General features: G+C 37.6%; 1 protein-coding gene across 1 annotated transcript in view; it reads left to right on the forward strand.

Moving 5' to 3' along the window:
- Positions 1 to 95: 95 nt before the first annotated feature.
- POP1 (POP1 homolog, ribonuclease P/MRP subunit) overlaps positions 96 to 18772 on the forward strand; it is a 118278-nt gene continuing 99601 nt past the window's right edge. The window contains exons 1-4 of the mRNA XM_053715237.1: positions 96 to 144; positions 3150 to 3293; positions 13641 to 13745; positions 14151 to 14326. Of these exons, the coding sequence (XP_053571212.1) occupies position 144; positions 3150 to 3293; positions 13641 to 13745; positions 14151 to 14326 (426 nt within the window). The 5' untranslated portion in view covers positions 96 to 143. The remainder of the gene's footprint in view (positions 145 to 3149; positions 3294 to 13640; positions 13746 to 14150; positions 14327 to 18772) is intronic.

Below are 18772 nucleotides of genomic sequence, written 5' to 3' on the forward strand. Positions count from 1 at the left end.
CATTCCCAGAGTGTTACTCAGAGCGAGGCTTGGAACGCACGGTTTGTTCCACACGTGTAGGGATGGTGGTTAGGGTCTTCTTCTGGTGATGTCAGGGAATAATATGTTGACTCAGACTGCAGAGTGAATTGGTTAAAGGCTACAGTAGGTAATGTATACTGCAAGTAGTGTACGTATTACGCTAGTGATGTATCTGTTGTGCGTTAAAGATTATATATTTAGTAGCCTGTACTATTTAACATTGATTCAAGTATTTAATTTTATACTTTGGTTTTAGCATTTTAAAATAACGTGAAGATCAAAATTAAACATTCATGATTTAGTTAGAGCATGAAATATTAGAAACCTTTCAACTGACTTCTATAATCTAATCGCTCACTTGGTATCCATTGTTGAAAAGCATACCTAGGTAGTGGCTGGTGATTGGTGACTACATACATATGTCTGGGTATTGTATCACTAGATGTGTTCAGATATATGCTCTCAGTATTGTATTGCTACTCTGAAGCTTAGCTCCTTTGTAGAGGTCGAACACTTGATTTTATTAGTGCTCTTCTGCTTGGATATAACCCTTTAGAGTGGGTTCCTTTTGCACTTTTCTGTCCCGTTAAGGAGACATTAAATTCAATTGCTTTACATATAAGCTACAAAACACTGTACTGCAAAGTAGCTACATGTAAATGATTCTAAAATCTCATTTGATTGCATCCAACTTTAACTGTAATATAGCTGTGCTTTTTTTTTAAATAAATGTTGCTTTACTTTGGTGACTATAGCAACCATTAAAATCCATGTGGTTGCCAGAAATAGTATATTGACAGTCCGTGACATAGGATAGGAAAAAATAAATAAAATATTAAATACCCCAGGTGTGGGAGCTATGGTTTGCAATATATTGCTCCCATAACACAAAACCCTAATGGGGTTGTCACATTAATGCATCACTTTCATTCCTCCATTGTTAGCTTATGGCTTGTTATCTGTTGTCCAATGATTATATTCATTAAAAAAACTAAATGTAAGTTTGTTTGCTCCTCTGTATTGCCCGAGCAGGAACACACATTACAATGCAGGTTCCCTAGGCAGTGCAAAAAGGGATATAAAAAAAAAGTATGTTGTATTGTTCTAAAAAACAAAACGCTAAGCAGTGGGGTATAATTTATAGACATCATTGCAGCATGCATTATTTATCATTTTAAAAGGATTTAACCTTTTTAATTATTTTTATCAACTTTAGTTGTGCAGGGTCTATTCCAGGCACAGCCGCACAAGGGGGCTGGGGCCTTTACAGGAAGGCATATATATCTTGATATCCTGATTCTTCTAGAGCAACATGAGCTGTCTTACTGTTCAGTGAATGCTAGAGAAACGGGAAGTAAGAAGAGGCAGGATGCAACTTTAAGGGATATGAAACCCACATTTATTCTTTCATAATTCAGATAGAGCATGCACTGTTAAATAACTTAATTTACTTATATTTAATTTGCTTCATTCTCTTGATATCCTTTGTTAAAAAGCATATCTAAATAGGCTCAGTAGCTGCTGATTTGTGGGTACACATAGATGCCTCGTGTGATTGTTTCACCAATGTGCATTGCTACTTCAACAAAGGATATCTAAAGAATGAAGCAAATTTGGTTAAGTAAATTGGAATGTTTTTTAAAATTGTGTCGTCTATCTGATTCATGGCAGAAAAATTGTGTGTTTCATGTGCCTTTAAAGGAAGTGCTGTGCACGTGTGAGTGACAGGGCATGCACACTACAAGTGCATTGGAGCAGACTGTCACTTTCCAAGAGTCTGTACCTTTCTATGACAAATTGTAAGAAAAAAACTTGTAATAAAAATAATTGATGCAGGCTTGTAGAAAGTCAGTGAAAGCCCTGCCAGGAAAAATTAAAAATAATGTGATCACAAAGAATACATTTTAAAATATAAGTCCAAATATTGTGAATAAAAAAAAAAATCACTGTGCAAGGAAAGAACATCCAACGATCCAAAGTTTGGAGGAAAGGAACTTTTCATCAAACTGATGAAAAGAAATATAGTGCAATGCTGTAACGACCAACAGAAATAAACTACAGACAAATTAGTACTCACTTAGTATAGAACTACTAAAGCTTTAAGAAAGTATCCCAACTTTAGTAAAATTGGAACTCTTCCAGACCTTAACACATTTATTAAAACAGATAAAAACAATATAATCTGCTTAAACGTTACTCAGGATACCACTGAAAATAACTGGTCTCCAATTTAGGAGTAAGTCCTACTGTTCAAAATCCAGTTTGAGTCTCTTTTGTAAGCTTGGCTCAGTAGATCTGGTATATTTAACCCTTCCCTGTGACCAGCAGCAGGTTCCACTCCTTTTCATTTCATCTTTTTGATGTACACACTGCAACAGATACATCAGAGGCATTGTTGGAATCGCTACAGCTGTTCCTGATTTCCTTTCCTCCAAACTTTGAAAGTTTTTGGACATTTTCCTCCTTGCTTTAGTGCACAGGGATTTTTATTCACATTGTTTCGATTTCAATATTAAAATGTAATGTTAGATTGATCAAAATGTTATGATTTTAGGAATAATTGATGTATTTAAAGGAAACTTCATCATAGTCTCTATATATACTAATTTTTAAATAACTGCATGTAATAGACACTAGCATAACGAAGAATATGCACAGATGCTGATCTAAAAATAAAATATAAAACTATTTAAAAACTTACTTAGAAGCTCCCAGTTTAGCACTGTTGATGAGGTTTGGCTGAGACACCCATTGAAAAGAGCAGACCCCCCCTTCCCTACAAATGAAAAGACAAATAACACAAACAGGAGTAAGAGGAGTCTGTAAACGCATGTACACATCTGGCACTGTGGGGCTTGGTTAGGGGTCTGAAAATCAGCACAACAATATTAAAAAAATAAGCAAAACTATACATTTTTACAAAAACACTCTCATATGTGATATATAAATGGATCATTGTACACTAGAAAAATCTAGTGTACAATGCCCCTTTAAGTAGATTACATTTTTATAGAATAATTTTAAAACATTTAAGCATAATTACCCTGATTTTTCATTTATGAAATTTTAGTGTAAGAGCTAAAACTTTAACTTCCATTGCCTTTTCTCCCCTTTCTCTTTTCCTGCAGTGATGTCAAGTGCCAAAGAAAAAAAGTATGCCAAGCGCATGCGGCATCAACCATCCAATGTAAGTTTTCCATCTAATTTTGGAGAAGATCAAAGAGAGAGACCTCGTCATAATGAAGGCCGAGCAAGCGGTCACCCTCACAGGGGTAAGATTAAAGTGACTGCCACTCAATGCACTAAAATATTTGTCAGTGATAATCTTCATATGTGACATCTCAGCCGTTCTGTATTTGTTTGTATACACCATAATCTACACTGCAGTGAAGAGTAATAATAATAATAAAAAAAGATGGCAGTTACTGTACTAATGCATCATATACGTAATGCATAATATATGGCCAAAAATATGTGGACACCTGACCATCACACTTATATGAGCTTGTTAGACATTGTGGAGTGGCACATTTGTGTCCATTCAGCTAAAAGAGCATTTGTAAGGTCAGCCACTGATGTTGGACAAGAAGGTCTGGCTCACAATCGGCATTTCATTTCATCCATAAGGTGTTCAGTGGGGTTGATGTCAGGGCTCACTTATGTTTCTCAATACCAATATTGTCAACCCATCTCATCTTGGATCTCTCTCTACGCACAGGGGCAAAGTCATATCGGAAGAGCAAATGGCCTCCCCAAAACTGTTGTTACAAATTTGGAATATCCTCCAGCATTAAAATGGTCATTCACTGTAACTAAGGAGCCTGGCCCAAACCCTGAAAAACAGCCCCAGATCATTATCCTTTCTCCACCATACTTTGCAGTAGGCCTTATGCATTCCAGTAGGTAGCGGTCTCTTTGCATCTGCCGCACCTAGATTCTTCAGCCAAACTATCAGAAAGTGAAGCGTGAAAAAGTGAGAAAGTTTCCACTGCTCCAGAGTCCAGTGGCGTGTGCTTTACACCAGGGTTCAGCAACCTTGGCATACCAGGTGTTACCGAACTACATTTTCCATAACATCTGGGGTGCCAAGGTTGCTGACCCTGCTTAGCACCACTCCAACTGTCTCTTGGCATTGAGAATGTTGGTTATTCTTGCTTAAAGTTGTTCATTCATGGAAACCCAATCCATGAAGTTTCCAAAACAGTCCTTGTGCTGATTTTGCTTCTAGAAGCAGTTTGGATCTCTGTAGTGAGTGATGCTATTCATCACTTGCTGGCCCTGCTCTGTGAGTTTGTGTGGTCTACCATTTCACAAAAATAGCAATTAAACTTGACTGGGGCAGAAATTTCACAAACTGAATTGTGGAAAGCTGGCATCCTATGACAGTGCCACATGTCACTGAGCTCTTAAGTACAACCCATTGTACTGCCAATGTTTGTGTATGGAGATTGCATGTCTATGTGCAGGATTTTTTAGCACCTTTTAGCAATGGTTGTGGATGAAACGCCTGAACTCGATTAGTAGGGACGTCCACATACTTTTGGCAATATAGTGTATCTTATTAAAAAAAAAATATTTAGTCTATTCTTATATTGATTCCACAGTGTGTCGTGCAGTATGTGTAAGAAAATAAGAGCCTTTTTCCAATTAATGCCTAAACAAGGGAGGGGAATGACTTTCATTTTATATGGAGCGTGTTTTTAGTTTGTAGCTTAAAGGGACACTGAACCCAAATTTGTTCTTTCGTGATTAAGATAGAGCATGCAATTTTAAGCAACTTTCTAATATACTCCTATTATCAATTTTTCTTCATTCTCTTGCTATCTTTATTTGAAAAAGACATCTAAGCTATTTTTTTTCAGAACCCTGGACACCACTTGTTTATTGGTGGGTGAAAATTATCCACCAATCAGCAAAAACAACCCAGGTTGTTCACTAAAAATGGGCCGGCATCTAAACTTACATTCTTGCATTTCAAATAAAGATACCAAGAGAATGAAGAAAATTTGATAATAGGAGTAAATTTAAGAATGCCTGGGATAAGCATAATGCTTTCCTACCAAATAGATAAGCTTTTACTGTTAGGAAATTTTGGACAGACTTGATCAGCCTGTAGTTCTTATTTGCCGTCAAAATCTATGTTTCTAATAAATGCTGCAACAAATTCTCCAACCTAAGTATAAATGTATGGAAGATGGCATTAGGAATCTGACAACAGGAAAAACTTGCTTTCTCGACTTCCGGAAGGGTGGAGCTGTGGAAACCAGTGCACGCTGAGAATGGCGTGGAGCATGGAGTAGCAGCTACCTGTTTGTATCTAAACCCCTTGCCGTCTCTCCCGCTGTTGGTGTCGTTACATCCTAGGGAGCTGGGCCAAGTTACCCTGCCTGTGCAGGTGGAAGTCCACGTAGGCCGTATCATTGGCTCATTCGCCAGAGCTGCAACCTAACAGAGCTGCAAATTACAAAGTGTCAAGCCTCAGCACTGGTCAGATTTCAATTGGTATCTAAAGAGTGTCCCCCCTTGCTGTTCTACGAGGGTGGTCCGCCCGCTGCTAAAGACCGATGCATTTAAGAGAGCCGTTGGTTTATGGCGTCGGCTAAAGCTTTTCACCCTGGTAAAGCCCGGTGGATGGGAACAAACACCGGTATAACGCCTGGTCAGGAGGAGCGCTCTATCTATTGATCCTCCCGCTGTCGCGGTGCCTCACATCATAGAGAGCTGGATTAAAGATCTGCAAGCAGGAGCGGTGTAAGAGCTGACTGAGATGCATTTTGGTGAGGTATTATATTCCGCTTAAGCAACAAGGCTATTTCACAGTACCCGTTGAGGGGTAATTGTGCCTCCTAGGGTATAGTAGTGCTATGGTATTTGGCTGCAGGAGTGGTCAAAAGTTGGTGATTCTCTCATTCATTGGCTGGGCAGTGTGAGACTACTATCATTGATAATATCTGCAGCCCTTGCTTTGGATCAACTTTCAACTGTGATGTGAATTTTGTTGTTAATGCTAACTGTAGATACTATCCCACATAGTATCTGTTTGTGTATGCCATTCCCTGGATCTGTCCGGCCTCACATAAGGTCTTAGTGGGGCAAATTTAGACATTGTCTATTCATCTTGACAACTTTATTTGCATCCTGACTTTAGGGGGATATTTCTCAGACTGTTTAAATTTAGTCAAAACAGTGTATTGCCTGCAGATCTGTTTTTAGTTCTTTTTACTCTATTTTCCCCATAATTTAAAACTACAAAAATGTTTCTCTGGTTATGTCATTACTCTTTATAAGTCAAAATACTGTATGTTTTCTTGATACACTTTATACTGTCATTTTTGTACATAAATTTTGCTATACCATGCTAGACTATGCTAGGTAGTTAACGAACGCAGGATAAGGGGGAAAGAGAAAAAGAAAAAAAAAAAAGGGAAAATAAGGAGAGAAAAAATTCCCTCTTTTCTTCTGTTTTTTGTTCTTTCTTTTTGATATTTGTATTGGACTTAGTCTTAGTACATAGTACTGGAAACAGTTTCTCAGTGGAGTCTTTATATTTAAAGTTGTACTATCTTGGAAAATTGAAGTGCTTTTTCTTTTTTTTATTATTGGTTGGTAGACCTTGTTCTTATTGTTGGCTACCTTAATGCAGAATATTCCATTCTTCTATTTGTCGTCATTACCCTGATAACATATTAGGTTAGATAGACTAGATCTATCGTGGCAACAGACTATCTGGCCAGGCTCAGGTACCAGGCATCACTGGCTCTTCTTTCACTAGTTAAAAAACACCTTCACTATAGACGGGCACAAGCTACGGCTTTTTTTTCTTTTTTTTGAGTACTATTGAAGCGTTAAAATCCTTTATACGCTTTAACATATTTAGATTATATATTGGCACTATTCACAGGTTTGATTTTATTCACGTTTTTTTTCTTTTCGGATGTTAATGGAAAAATTCATCACTCGGGTGAAAACTAATTCACCCAAAATGCCAGTGAAAGCAAAGGATAAGAAAAATAGAGTAACTGATTCCAGTTCAGATAGTTTAAATGAATCTGCTGCGGCCCCTGTGGACCATCAAGTCTTGTTATCTAAATTAACAGAATTATTCTCTCCTCAATTTGAGTCTATTAAAAGAGAATTATCTAATGAAGTCAGACAATTTTCGACTAGGTTACTTGAGGCTGAAAGCAGAATCTCTGACTTAGAAGACCAAATGAATATACAGGAAACTATAATCCATAAACAAGAGTCTAAAATTAAGAATATGCAGTTACGTCTGGAGGATCTGGAAGATCGCTCCAGGCGTAATAATATTAGGCTAGTGGGTCTTCCTGAATTGTCTGATTATGACGACTTAATAAAGTTTACTTCTTATACTTTACCACAAGCATTAGGGATGTCAACCCATCTGTTACCACTTATAATTGAGAGAGCACATAGGTTGGGCCCCAAGAGATCAGATCTAGATGGCACTCCAAAAAATAGAATATGCATAGTCAAGTTCTTAAAATTTCAAGACAAAATAGAGCTTTTGAAACTATATAAAAAAAAACGATCCTCCTGTATTTGGAAATAATAAAGTCTTGTTATTTCAAGACTTCTCAATCGAGACCTCCTCCAAAAGGAGATTAATGGCCCCATATTGTACACAGTTGATTAACAAAGGTATTAAAGCGCACCTGCTTTACCCGGCACGAATCTTAGTTGAAGATGGTGATTCTAAACTATTCTTTAATAATGTCACTGAAATCAGAAAGTATTTAGGTATTGAATAATTGCACAAAATGTTTTTTCAGTAATTCTATATTATCCCAAAGAATCTTCAGTAGAAGATCAGTGTTATTACCCATGAATGTTCTCGTTAGGTTGAAATTGCCGCATTCTTTTTTTTATCTTTTTTTTTCTTTCTTTTTTTCTTTTTCTTTTTCTTTTCTTCTTCTCCCCCTCGCTTCTCCCCCTGCGTGCCTTTTATAGCCACATACAGGGTTAAGTGACATTTCCCCTGTTATATCTTTCAAAGATTTTTAATGACTGAAGAAATTAGATTTTTGTCATGGAATGTAGGGGGGTTTTCCTCCCCCATTAAGCGTAAATTGATTATTAAAACCTTAGCCAAGAATAAACCGGATGTTGTTTTCCTCCAAGAGACGCATATTAATGAACAAGAAGCTGCCAAACAGAGTTAAGTGGGTGGGGGAAGTTATTTCCTCATCTGGGAGTGCTAGAAAATGTGGGGTAGCGATTCTTTTACATAAAGATTTGGAATACAAGGTGGTTAAAGTAGAATTAGATCCTGCCGCTAGATTTATCTTTTTGCAAATTCAAATTAAAAATGTGAAATTGGTTTAATGCAATATCTACGCTCCTAATACATTTTCTAAGGCATTTTGGGAAGAAATAAGATTGAAGCTAATTCCTTTTTTATCGGAGATTATTATTTTAGGTGGAGATTTTAATGCAACACTATGTCCTATGCTGTCAATGTTAAAATTAGTAGATGCGTGACGGATAAAAAACCCTGATGATATACAGGTCTTTTCATGTGAGTCAAAAGTCCATAGAACATTTTCTCGTATAGATCTATTTTTAATTTCTGAAATTCTTTCTGTGCAAAAGTTAGAGGTGGAGATCGGTGAAATCATAATATCAGATCATGCGATTATCTCGTTATTCTTTTCTATAATTGAAAATAGGACATTTACACCTGGATTTTATTTTCCCAGATATTTATACTCTGGGAGTTTTGTCTCTCTTCATAAATGCAAAGTTTCAATGGGCATGAAGGAATCTCACATGAAACTGATTAATAATTTTTACCTATCAGCTAGTAGGTGTCCTCGATGCTCTAATAACAATTACTGATAAATAATTTTCTGGTTTAACAAATTATATAAAGTATCGATAGGGCTTTCATTAGAAGATGTCTTGCTTTTAATCCCCCCACAAAATACTATTAGTAATAGCGCTATAAATAGCCTCACTACTATCATACTTCTAGTCAGAGCTTGTTTGCTTAAAAATTGGAAGGCTGACTTCCGGTGGGCGGTTCTAGAAGATGGCTGCGAGCTCTGTTAGCTCTGAAGAAAATCACTACTAACATCAGTTATTTTGCCACTCTTCTATGCCATCTGCATCTCCCTTGGCAGATAGAAGCACTCCACACACTTCTCCTCCGGAAGGCATTACACCAAGTTATAATCCATAAAGGATTACTGAGCAATGGAACCGGAAAAGGACATTTCAGCGCAGATACTCACAACATTTCTGCCTATTTTTGACCGTTTACTCTTAAGCTGTCAAAATCTATATGAAGTGGTTCAGGCAACTAAAAGATCCTGTCCCGCAGAATCTGATACGGCACCGAAATTGGTAACTACCTCCACACTAGATAATAAGCAGTTCAAACATGACCCCTCAGGCAGCGTGGTGTGGTTGGAAGATATGCAGCCTGATACATGCAATGGCGGGACACCAACTCACAATTCCTGGATACTCCTTTCACTAAACGGGACTGGTAACCGCAACTCAAAATCCACTCAAGGAAACAACAGTATTGCAGTTCCGCAACATACTGCTTCCTTATACCTACCAATACACACGGCAGAATGGCTATTAATATCGCCGGAGCCTTGGCTTAGTGCACAATATGCAGGCATGGGGGACAGGCTGGACCAGCAATTGCCGACAGACTCAACAAGATTACCTGCGATGGCACACAGCTATATAACGGGGCTTCTGGCAGCTGAGAACACTATCTGGCCCATATCGGAGCACCTGAAAAATCAAGATGGCCATTGCGGTTTAAAACTGAAGGGCGAGATTACTTTGCCGAAAAATGGCATCGGATGACATCATACCCCTGGACAGGGTGAGCTTTCTCGGAACAGACTCTCAGACCTTACATTAAACTCTGACTGTAGCTGGCCGTTGAACGTTTTGCCAAAAGGTTGACTCTTTGGTTTACTCCTGTCTTGTTTTTGTTTTTTTGTTGTTCTGTGATATATAGGGGACCTGAATTGCAGCAGTTATTGAACCCACACCTAATACTGTGATTGCATTATTTTGAACAGCGGCTCCAGGATAAAGATTGCAGCAAACACTGTCATTTCTCAATTAAATTAAGGCCAATTTTATTGTTAATAGTGTATTGTTTATATTGCTCTAGTTAGTTTATCAGTCTAAGGGTCTACACTGATGAATCACTGGTTTCTTATCGTAGTCAAATATCCACTGAGAACATTCACTGTCTATGTGAGTGCTGCTTTGATTGCTATCTAAATTATGTTATCTCCCATCAACCCTAGTCTTGGGTAAGTCTATAAAGTAATAAGGGACTCTGCCTTTATTGTACCTGGCCCCATGGTAATAAGGTATTTCTCTGTTGGAGAAGAGGTATATGACTGGTTGTAAACTTGCATGTTGTTGTGAAAAGGTCCTCCACATGGATACTGATGTATGGCTGCCACATGTCTTCTCCTTAAAGCCCACATAGACCATGGTAATTAGCTCACAACAAATTTCTGCTCTACTTGTTCATCTTATCAGAAACTGAAACATATTCTATCATTTTTTTCCCATCCCTACTGAAAGTTTTGGTGCAGTGTTATAGAGGAGGGTTTTATCATTTCTATCACAATTGTCATTAAAATCAATGTACACGCTTATTACGTGCTGCAAAATCCGCACCCTACATGTGATAGGCGTGTGCATGCTGACCTCCCATATGCTATTTCCTATATTAATCGCCTGGGTTATATCCGTACATACATTTTCCCTCACAGTCACTTTGTGTAGTGATAAGTGCCTGCTCAGTGGGACAAGAGACATAGGTTTAAAAATATAAGCTGCTGTTACATCACGATAAACAGTTCTAACTGGCGTAACACTTCAATCCGCATGGCTCCCAGACTGGGGATCACTGTAATGCTGGTTTTTATACATGTCAACTCCCATCAACCCTAGTCTTGGGTAGGTCTATAACACAATGGAATCTACCTTTTTTGTTCCTGGCCCCATGGTAATAAGGTACTGGTCTGTTGTATTATAAGGGAGGGTCTTGTTATTTGTTCAGTGGGGCAAGCGACATAGGTTTAGAAAGTTCAGCTGCTGCTGCATCAAGATAAACAGCTCTAACTGGCGCAAAACTTCAATCTACATGTCTCCCAGACTAGGGATCACTGTAATATTGGTTCGAATTTGTTAGATAGTTGGGGGGGGGTGGGTGGGGGGTCAGTTGGGGATACTGTTAAAAGGTAAAACGAGAGAGAGCTGGGTATATGTGGACAACAAGATTGTAAGCGGCATTTGAAAGATGTAAAGTGCCACATTTATCCTGACATTTGTCATACATCAATTTCATGAATTACTGTTATGTTATGCACAATGATACCTCTGCGTAGGTTGAATCTTTACCATATTTGTGAATGTACTTTTCATAGTATTATCTGGTAATGTTGTTTGATGTCTCCACAGCTTATCTCTCAATAAAAAGAATTAAAAAAAAAAAAAAATTGGAAGGCTAAGCAAGTACCAGCTTTATCTATGATTTTTAAATCCATACAGGAGCAAATAGTATTTGAGTCATATCACCTTAAAGATGCCGCAGAAAATAGGATCAAGAATTTCTTATGGAGATGGACTCCACTAGGGCTGCAACTAACCATTATTTTCATAATCGATTAAGCGGCCGATTATTTTTTCGATTAATCGACTAATCAGATAAAAAGAGAATCAATAATAGTTTTCTATGTTTTAAATAAAATCCACATAATGAGTTTTACAAATATAAACTTCAGACTAAAACTTTACATTAAAACAACTGTTTCTTCAATTTTTAAGCAGCAGAGCACAGTTTTATAATTAAACAAAACAAAACCACAAACTGTTTGAAAAGAGGTAGAACTAGAAAGAGTTAGGCTATCACTGTTAATAATATTCTGTTATTCACTCTTTCAGAAACTTTGCATTGAAATGCAAACATCTCAACATGTCCACATGCTTCTGGCTAAGGCTGGTTCTCTATTTGCAGCTATATTTCCTGCAGCAGAGAAAAGGCTGTTGAGGTGTATAAGTAGGGTTTTGCCAATTTCACCAAAGTGGGATATTTGTCTTTGTTAGCTCTTCACCAATGCTTTGTGTTTTCTACCTTGGCAAGGGGCTTTTCAATAAAGTAACCCTTGACTTCATTCTAACATAAAAATATCTTGAATATCTATATGCAATGGTAAATAACCAGCTATAAGGTTAGGGGAAATGTCTAGTCCGCTCTAAAAATAACGAATATATACTTATAAAGGTTGAATCTGGTACATATCACAATTTATTAAAACTATAAAAAAACAATAAAAAACAAAATCAAAAGCGCTAAGGACTGTTTATCAATAACAGGACAAAAACTTACACATTTATTTATACAGTACATATAATCAGCAATACGCTAATAATTGTGCGAACAGATAATAGTGCACATCAATTTAAATAACTCCCATCAATCTAGGAGCTAGGTGTAAACAACAAGCTTGGCACTATATCATGAAAAGCATAGTTCCAAATCACCAGATTTAATATAAACAATCCAAATGATGACTATTATATCTGGGTTGCACATAAGCCAGGGGTAGTTGTAAACTTATACTGTCCTGAAAAAGTGAAAAGACGTCTGCAGACGTCCTTTAGGCTAAGGACATAACCATAAAACACAATACTATATGCAGGAGTTCAATAGAGTGAAGCAGCTGGTGTTGTGCACAGACCAACTAATTGCAATCCAACTAATCGATTAATCGATTATGAGATTCGTTGACAACTATTTTCATTATCGATTATGACGATTAGTTGTTGCAGCTCTAGACTCCACCTATTCTAACTTATTCAAGGCCACTCCAAAAACGGATTCTCTATCCGTTTTTACTCTCTATTAGTTTTGCCGAATTGACCTTACTAAATGTCTTCCCACAGTCATGGATTGAGGACTTTTGATAGTTTGAGTTAGGTGGCTCGCGCGGGGGGAGGGAGCGAGGGAGGGAGGGAGAGGGATAAGTTGCTAATTTTTCCCTTCCCTGGGTTTGTTTTCCTTTTTTTTTTTTTTTTTTTTTTTTTTTTTTTTTTTCCTCTTTGTTTTTTCCTTTTCTCTTTTTTTATTTTTAAGGCAAAAGAAAAAATTCCAACATCTTGTACAAAAGTGTGTTGTAGGGTTTTCGTTCTGTTGTTTTTGTTTGATCATTGTATGAGAAGGAAATACTTTGCTTATTTTGTTTGTATTGTATAGTATTTCACCGGACCCTGCGTAGTATACGAAGGTGAAACGTATTGGATTGTACTTCTTGTTGGAGATATAAATAAATATTTTTTTTTTAAAAAAAAGGAATCTGACAACATCTGTTTTCAGAATATAAAAATTAATTTATTTAATGTCTTGTATTAGATGCCTTAGTTACTTCCCTGTCATTTCAATATTGGGATTCTAAAACATTTTATTTAAAAAAAAAAAAAAAAATACAGAAGAATAAATAAAGAAGATATATTACATTTCTTTTCCATTTCTTCACTATGCAAAAATGAACCCTTTTTGTCCTTTTATTTTTCATGTTCTTTAGATAAATATTTGTTTTACTTCCTGATAGATGGCCAGTCTGGTCCTTCTGTACAACACCAAAGACCACACTATCAATCGATTAAAGGAAGGGGAGGACACAGTGATGCACCCCAAATTCCCAAGTATATAACTGGTAAGTACGGACAGTTGATTACTAAGAAAATGTGTAATTTGATATTCAATAAGATGTCGTCTAAAATATATATATATAATATATTTTTTTTTTGTTGGGGATACAGTTTATTAGAATGTTAAGAGTTGAAAACAAATCTTGAATCTTTTAACTTGAAATGTCAGGTTGAGGGGTAGAGCAGCAGGTTATGTGTGTGCCCAAGTTGATGCTACTCCGCTCTTTTGTAGGTAAATAAGTTACAGAAGTTAGCTATTATTGCAAGTCATTTTGTTATAAGGCATATAAAGGTTATTTAAAAAAAGTCTTCCTTTTAACAGAAAATCGCTTTGGCAAACGAGATCACTTCTGCTCTGTGAATTATTGTTTTAAATTCATTAAAATTTGCCTTGGCTTTTGTTGTTTCAGCAACCATGTTTGCTCAAGCACGTGCTGCTGAGATCAGTGCAATGGTTAAAGCTGTCTCTCAAAAATCTTCCAACTCCCTGGTGTTCCAGTCCTTGCCAAGACACATGCGTAGGCGAGCTATGGGGCACGACATCAAGCGATTACCAAGAAGGCTGCGGGAGATTGCCAAAAAAGAGGTGTTATACATTATCACTTAATACTGAAACCTAACTGTTCAGGGATGCATACAATCTACTTTAAAGGGACAGTCTACTCCAAAATTTGTATTGTTTAGATGTTAAAAAGCCCTTTGTCATTACATTTTATAAAATTTGCACAGCAAGTCAGAGCTAGTTAATGTGTACTATATAGATAACACTGTGCTCACTCCTGTGGAGTTATGAATGAGACTGCACTGATTGATATAAAAGCAAGTTGTAAACAGCCCCGAGATAAGGGAGCAGACTGCAGAGGCTTAGATACAAGGTAATCAGTAAAACGTGTATTAATATAACTGTTGGTTATACAAAGCTGGGCAATAGGTAATAAAAGGATTATCTTTTTAAACATTCACAATTTTGGAGTAGACTGTCCCTTTAAGATCACAAAGCTCACAAGTCCATCTTTCCTCTTGATCATTTTATGTAAAGATTGTTTACAGCTAACAGTGATTCACAGGCAGGGCCCTCTACCTATAATGACTTATGTTAGTCTTTTGTTAAAGGGACACTGAACCCAATTTTTTTCTTTCATGATTCAGATAGAGCATGCAATTTTAATCAACTTTCTAATTTACTCCTATTAATTTTTCTTCGTTCTCTTGCTATCTTTATTTAAAAAAGAAGGCATCCAAGCTAAGGAGCCAGCAAATTTTTGGTTCAGTACCATGGACAGCACTTGTTTATTGGTGCTGTCTAATCAGCAAGGACAACTCAGGTTGTTCACCAAAAATGGGCCGGCATCTAAACTTACATTCTTGCTTTTCAAATAAATATAACAAGAGAATGAAGAAAATTTTATAATAGGAGTAAATTAGGAAGTTGCTTAAAATTGCATGCTCTATCTGAATCACAAAAGAAAAAAAATGGGTTCAGTGTCCCTTTAATTGTACTCTGTAATTGTATACTCAGTTATAGTGCTTTTTAAATAAATAATGTGCTGCATAAGGCTATACACAATCGACTCTTTCTGCTAAAATAAATCACTTGTATTCCAGAGCAATTAATAAAGCTTGTTTGCTAGAAATGACACACAATCTCCCTTTTAATTAGGACACTATTAGATTTACAGTTTTTAATTATAGACTTTGATCAATCTAAATTATAATTTAAAGGGCATGAAACCCCAAAATTTTCTTTCATGAGTTAGACGGCATACCATATTAAACAACTTTCCAATTTTACTTTTTTTTTTTTTATCAAATTTGCTTTGTTTCTTTGATATCCTTTTTGAAAAGCATAGTTATGTTGTCTCAAGCATTTATCTTTTGGGGAAAAAAAGCGAATAGGACTGCTTTAAAGCGATAAAAAGGTCAAAATTGAAATGTGCACGGGTGTATTTCAATTTTAAGCAGAAGCGTTTTTGTTAATTGAAGTATATTGCAAAACTGTTAATTTTTAAAACTGAAATGCACTCATGCACATTTCAGTGTTGCTCTTTTAGAAACTAGTAAGTTACTACTTGTTTTCAGCGGCATATTAACATATGCTCTGACTGCCTTCTTAAAGAGTCAACAGTTGCCCGTATAACACAGTCTTTACTGACAAACTGTTAGTGTAAGCTTGCTCAAATCCTCTATTGATCTCAGTGACAATCCACACATTAACAGTGTCTCATACGCTCACAAGACAACGTACTTTGTACTAATGGCTCTACGCCCCCGCATGCTATGACACAAATGCAGTAGAAAGGGGAGAGACTTCCCAGGATGGCACTTCATCCCAGGGATCCTTCCACTGTGTGCCGACGACATTCAGCGTTCTCCATATGGGAAAACTACTCCTGGCTGCTCTCAACCCACTGGACGCTGAGCCTCGGATTCAGTCGTATCCTGGTCACATGACCACGGCAACCCAATGGAACATCTTCAATCGGAGCGTGCTGAAAAAACTGGCAATCCAAAGCAGCAAAGTAAAAGATCCAGCAAGCAATCTTCCAAAAACGTAGCTTTTATTCAAATGAATAGGTTAAAGCATAAATAGATATGAACAAAGGTGCTTGTGATGTTGAAAGCCAACATAATACACCTCACCTCTAGCTCTCTGAGCAGGCATGGTGTTGAATATTAGTTCTCAGGCCCTTACAGCATATGCCACTGAGAACCAGTAATAATTTTTACTAGAAACATTTTTGCTATTCAAAGTATATTGCATAAATGCTTCTACTGAAATGCATCCTTATACCTTTCAATTTTGACCTTTTTGTATCTCTTTAAAACGACATTAAAAACAAAATACATTTCATGCATCTTTCTCTGAGTGCTGCCATTTTGTAACCTAGGTTTCACTGCAGGCATCTGAAGGAGAGTTGCTGCAAATGTGCAAACATGTCCACACTGGAATGCAGTGAAAGTTAATTTCATCATGGCAGCACCAATGGCTAGATGGAGATAGGGAATAACCTCAATACTAAAATATATTTAGGGCTAGATTACAAGTGGCACACTATTTAGAGCTCCCGCTCGAGCGCCAACATCGCTAGAAGTAATCTTTTCTTTTACAAGATATGACGAGTCCACGGATTTCATCCTTATTGGATATCGCCTCCTGGTCAGCAGGAGGCGGCAAAGAGCACCACAGCAGAGCTGTGTATATATATAGCTCCTCCCTTCCCTCCCACTCCAGTCATTCTCTTTGCCTGTGTTAGTGATAGGAAGAAGTAAAGTGAGGTGTTAGTTTAGATTCTTCAATCTAGAGTTTTTTGTTTTAAATGGTACCAGTGAGTACTATTTTTCTCAGGGTAGACAGCAAGGGACCGGGGAATTCTTCATTCTGTGACTCCCATACTTTTTGCTGCCCTGATGAATATGGTCTTAGCAAACATTATCTAAGACCCTGTTTGTTCCCACAGATCGACTGAAGGTGGTGAAAAGTGCATCTTCATTTTGTGGGACCACGTCATGCTGCACTCAGCATTAAGGTATGTGCAGTCATTTGCTTCTGGGGAGACTGAGGTATATCAGAACAGACTGCCATTTATTCCCTATACCAGGAAGGGGTAATCAGTTTGCACAGAGGTCATGAGTGGTGTGCATGGGGTTCCCCTCTCTATTAGGTGAAGTCAACTGTGTTTTTTCAGTACCCTAATAGGTAATTAACCCGGTGGGTATAATATGTTTGTGGGCTTGATGCTGGGAGATTGCGGAGTTAAAAATTCCCCAAGTGTTCTAAAGTTAACTGTGGTTAAGTTACTGACAGGACAGGGGAGTGTGTTGTTTATTTGAGGGGCACATTGGCGGTGCACTTTATTATGGTTTGCGTTTGGTTAAAACCAACGTTTTTATCCCCATGCGGTTTTCTTTTTCCCGGGGGACTTAGTTTACGCCCACGATGGGCAGGGCTTAGCATTGCGCGCTTAGCCGCGCAGTTGTTATCCGGATCCTCGATCGGCCTAAGTCAGTTTGTGTCTGCAACCTTCACAAACAGGCTTAGGAGCGCCGCTCACAGAGTATCCTTCAGTGTCTCGTGGGGGCAGGTAGGCGCCGCAGTAGAGCTGTGGCGAGGTGCAAGTGCCAAAGTTTTGTTTAAACGCTACGCATAGTTAGACTGTGCAGATAAAGCATAATTTACTAAAAGTCTATAGTGCTCCTTGTTATTACAATAGGTTTATTGCGGAGCAGAAAAAATATTGCGGTTTTATTTTTTAAAGACGCAGTATACTTGTTTTTTAAAAAAAAAAAAAAAAAGTTTTCTCTAAGTTTTGGCATTTATAATGATTTTTAATTAAGTAAAAAACAACCAATTTTGCCATTGCTGGTTTGTTTGTCATGGCTGAACTTCAGGAAAGTACATGTTCTATGTGTTTAGATGCCAATGTGGAACCCCCTATTCCTTTTTGTCCCTCATGTACTGAGAGGGTGTCAGGATGCCAGGAATCAGACTGAGACGAGAAGTGCAAAAATAATCACACCTTTATTCATAGCAAAAAATAATAAAAAGTCCACAAGTCAAATAAGCCAAGAGTCAAAACCAGAGCTGGTAGTCAGACGAGCCGAGTCAGGAGCCAAAGCGAATAGTCAGACGAGCCGGAATCGGGAACAAGGAAAACAGCAGAGTCAGGAACAAGCCAGGGATCAGGAACCAGGAAGGATGTCAGGCAGCCAGGTAATGCACAGGAACTCTCACAAACAGGTCTAAGACAACGCAAAGGCAAAGCATACTGAACAGAGGCCCTTTAAATAATAAGTGATGACATCACAATTCTGAGACTGCATCCTGTCTCACATGGATGATGCACACCAGTCTGGCCATAAAAGGAAGTGTAGGAAATGAGCAGCATCCCCCCACAATGCACCATAGTCAGGAAGAGAGGTGAGTAAAATGGCTGCCAGCAGCACATGGCAAACAGGGAAAAAACCCTGACAGAGGGCTTTACAATTTTAAAGAACAAATTTTCTTTAATGCAAGTATATCTAAGGATGCTTC

The sequence above is a fragment of the Bombina bombina genome, chromosome 5 (genome assembly GCF_027579735.1).
Source record: "Bombina bombina isolate aBomBom1 chromosome 5, aBomBom1.pri, whole genome shotgun sequence".
Lineage (NCBI taxonomy): Eukaryota > Metazoa > Chordata > Amphibia > Anura > Bombinatoridae > Bombina > Bombina bombina.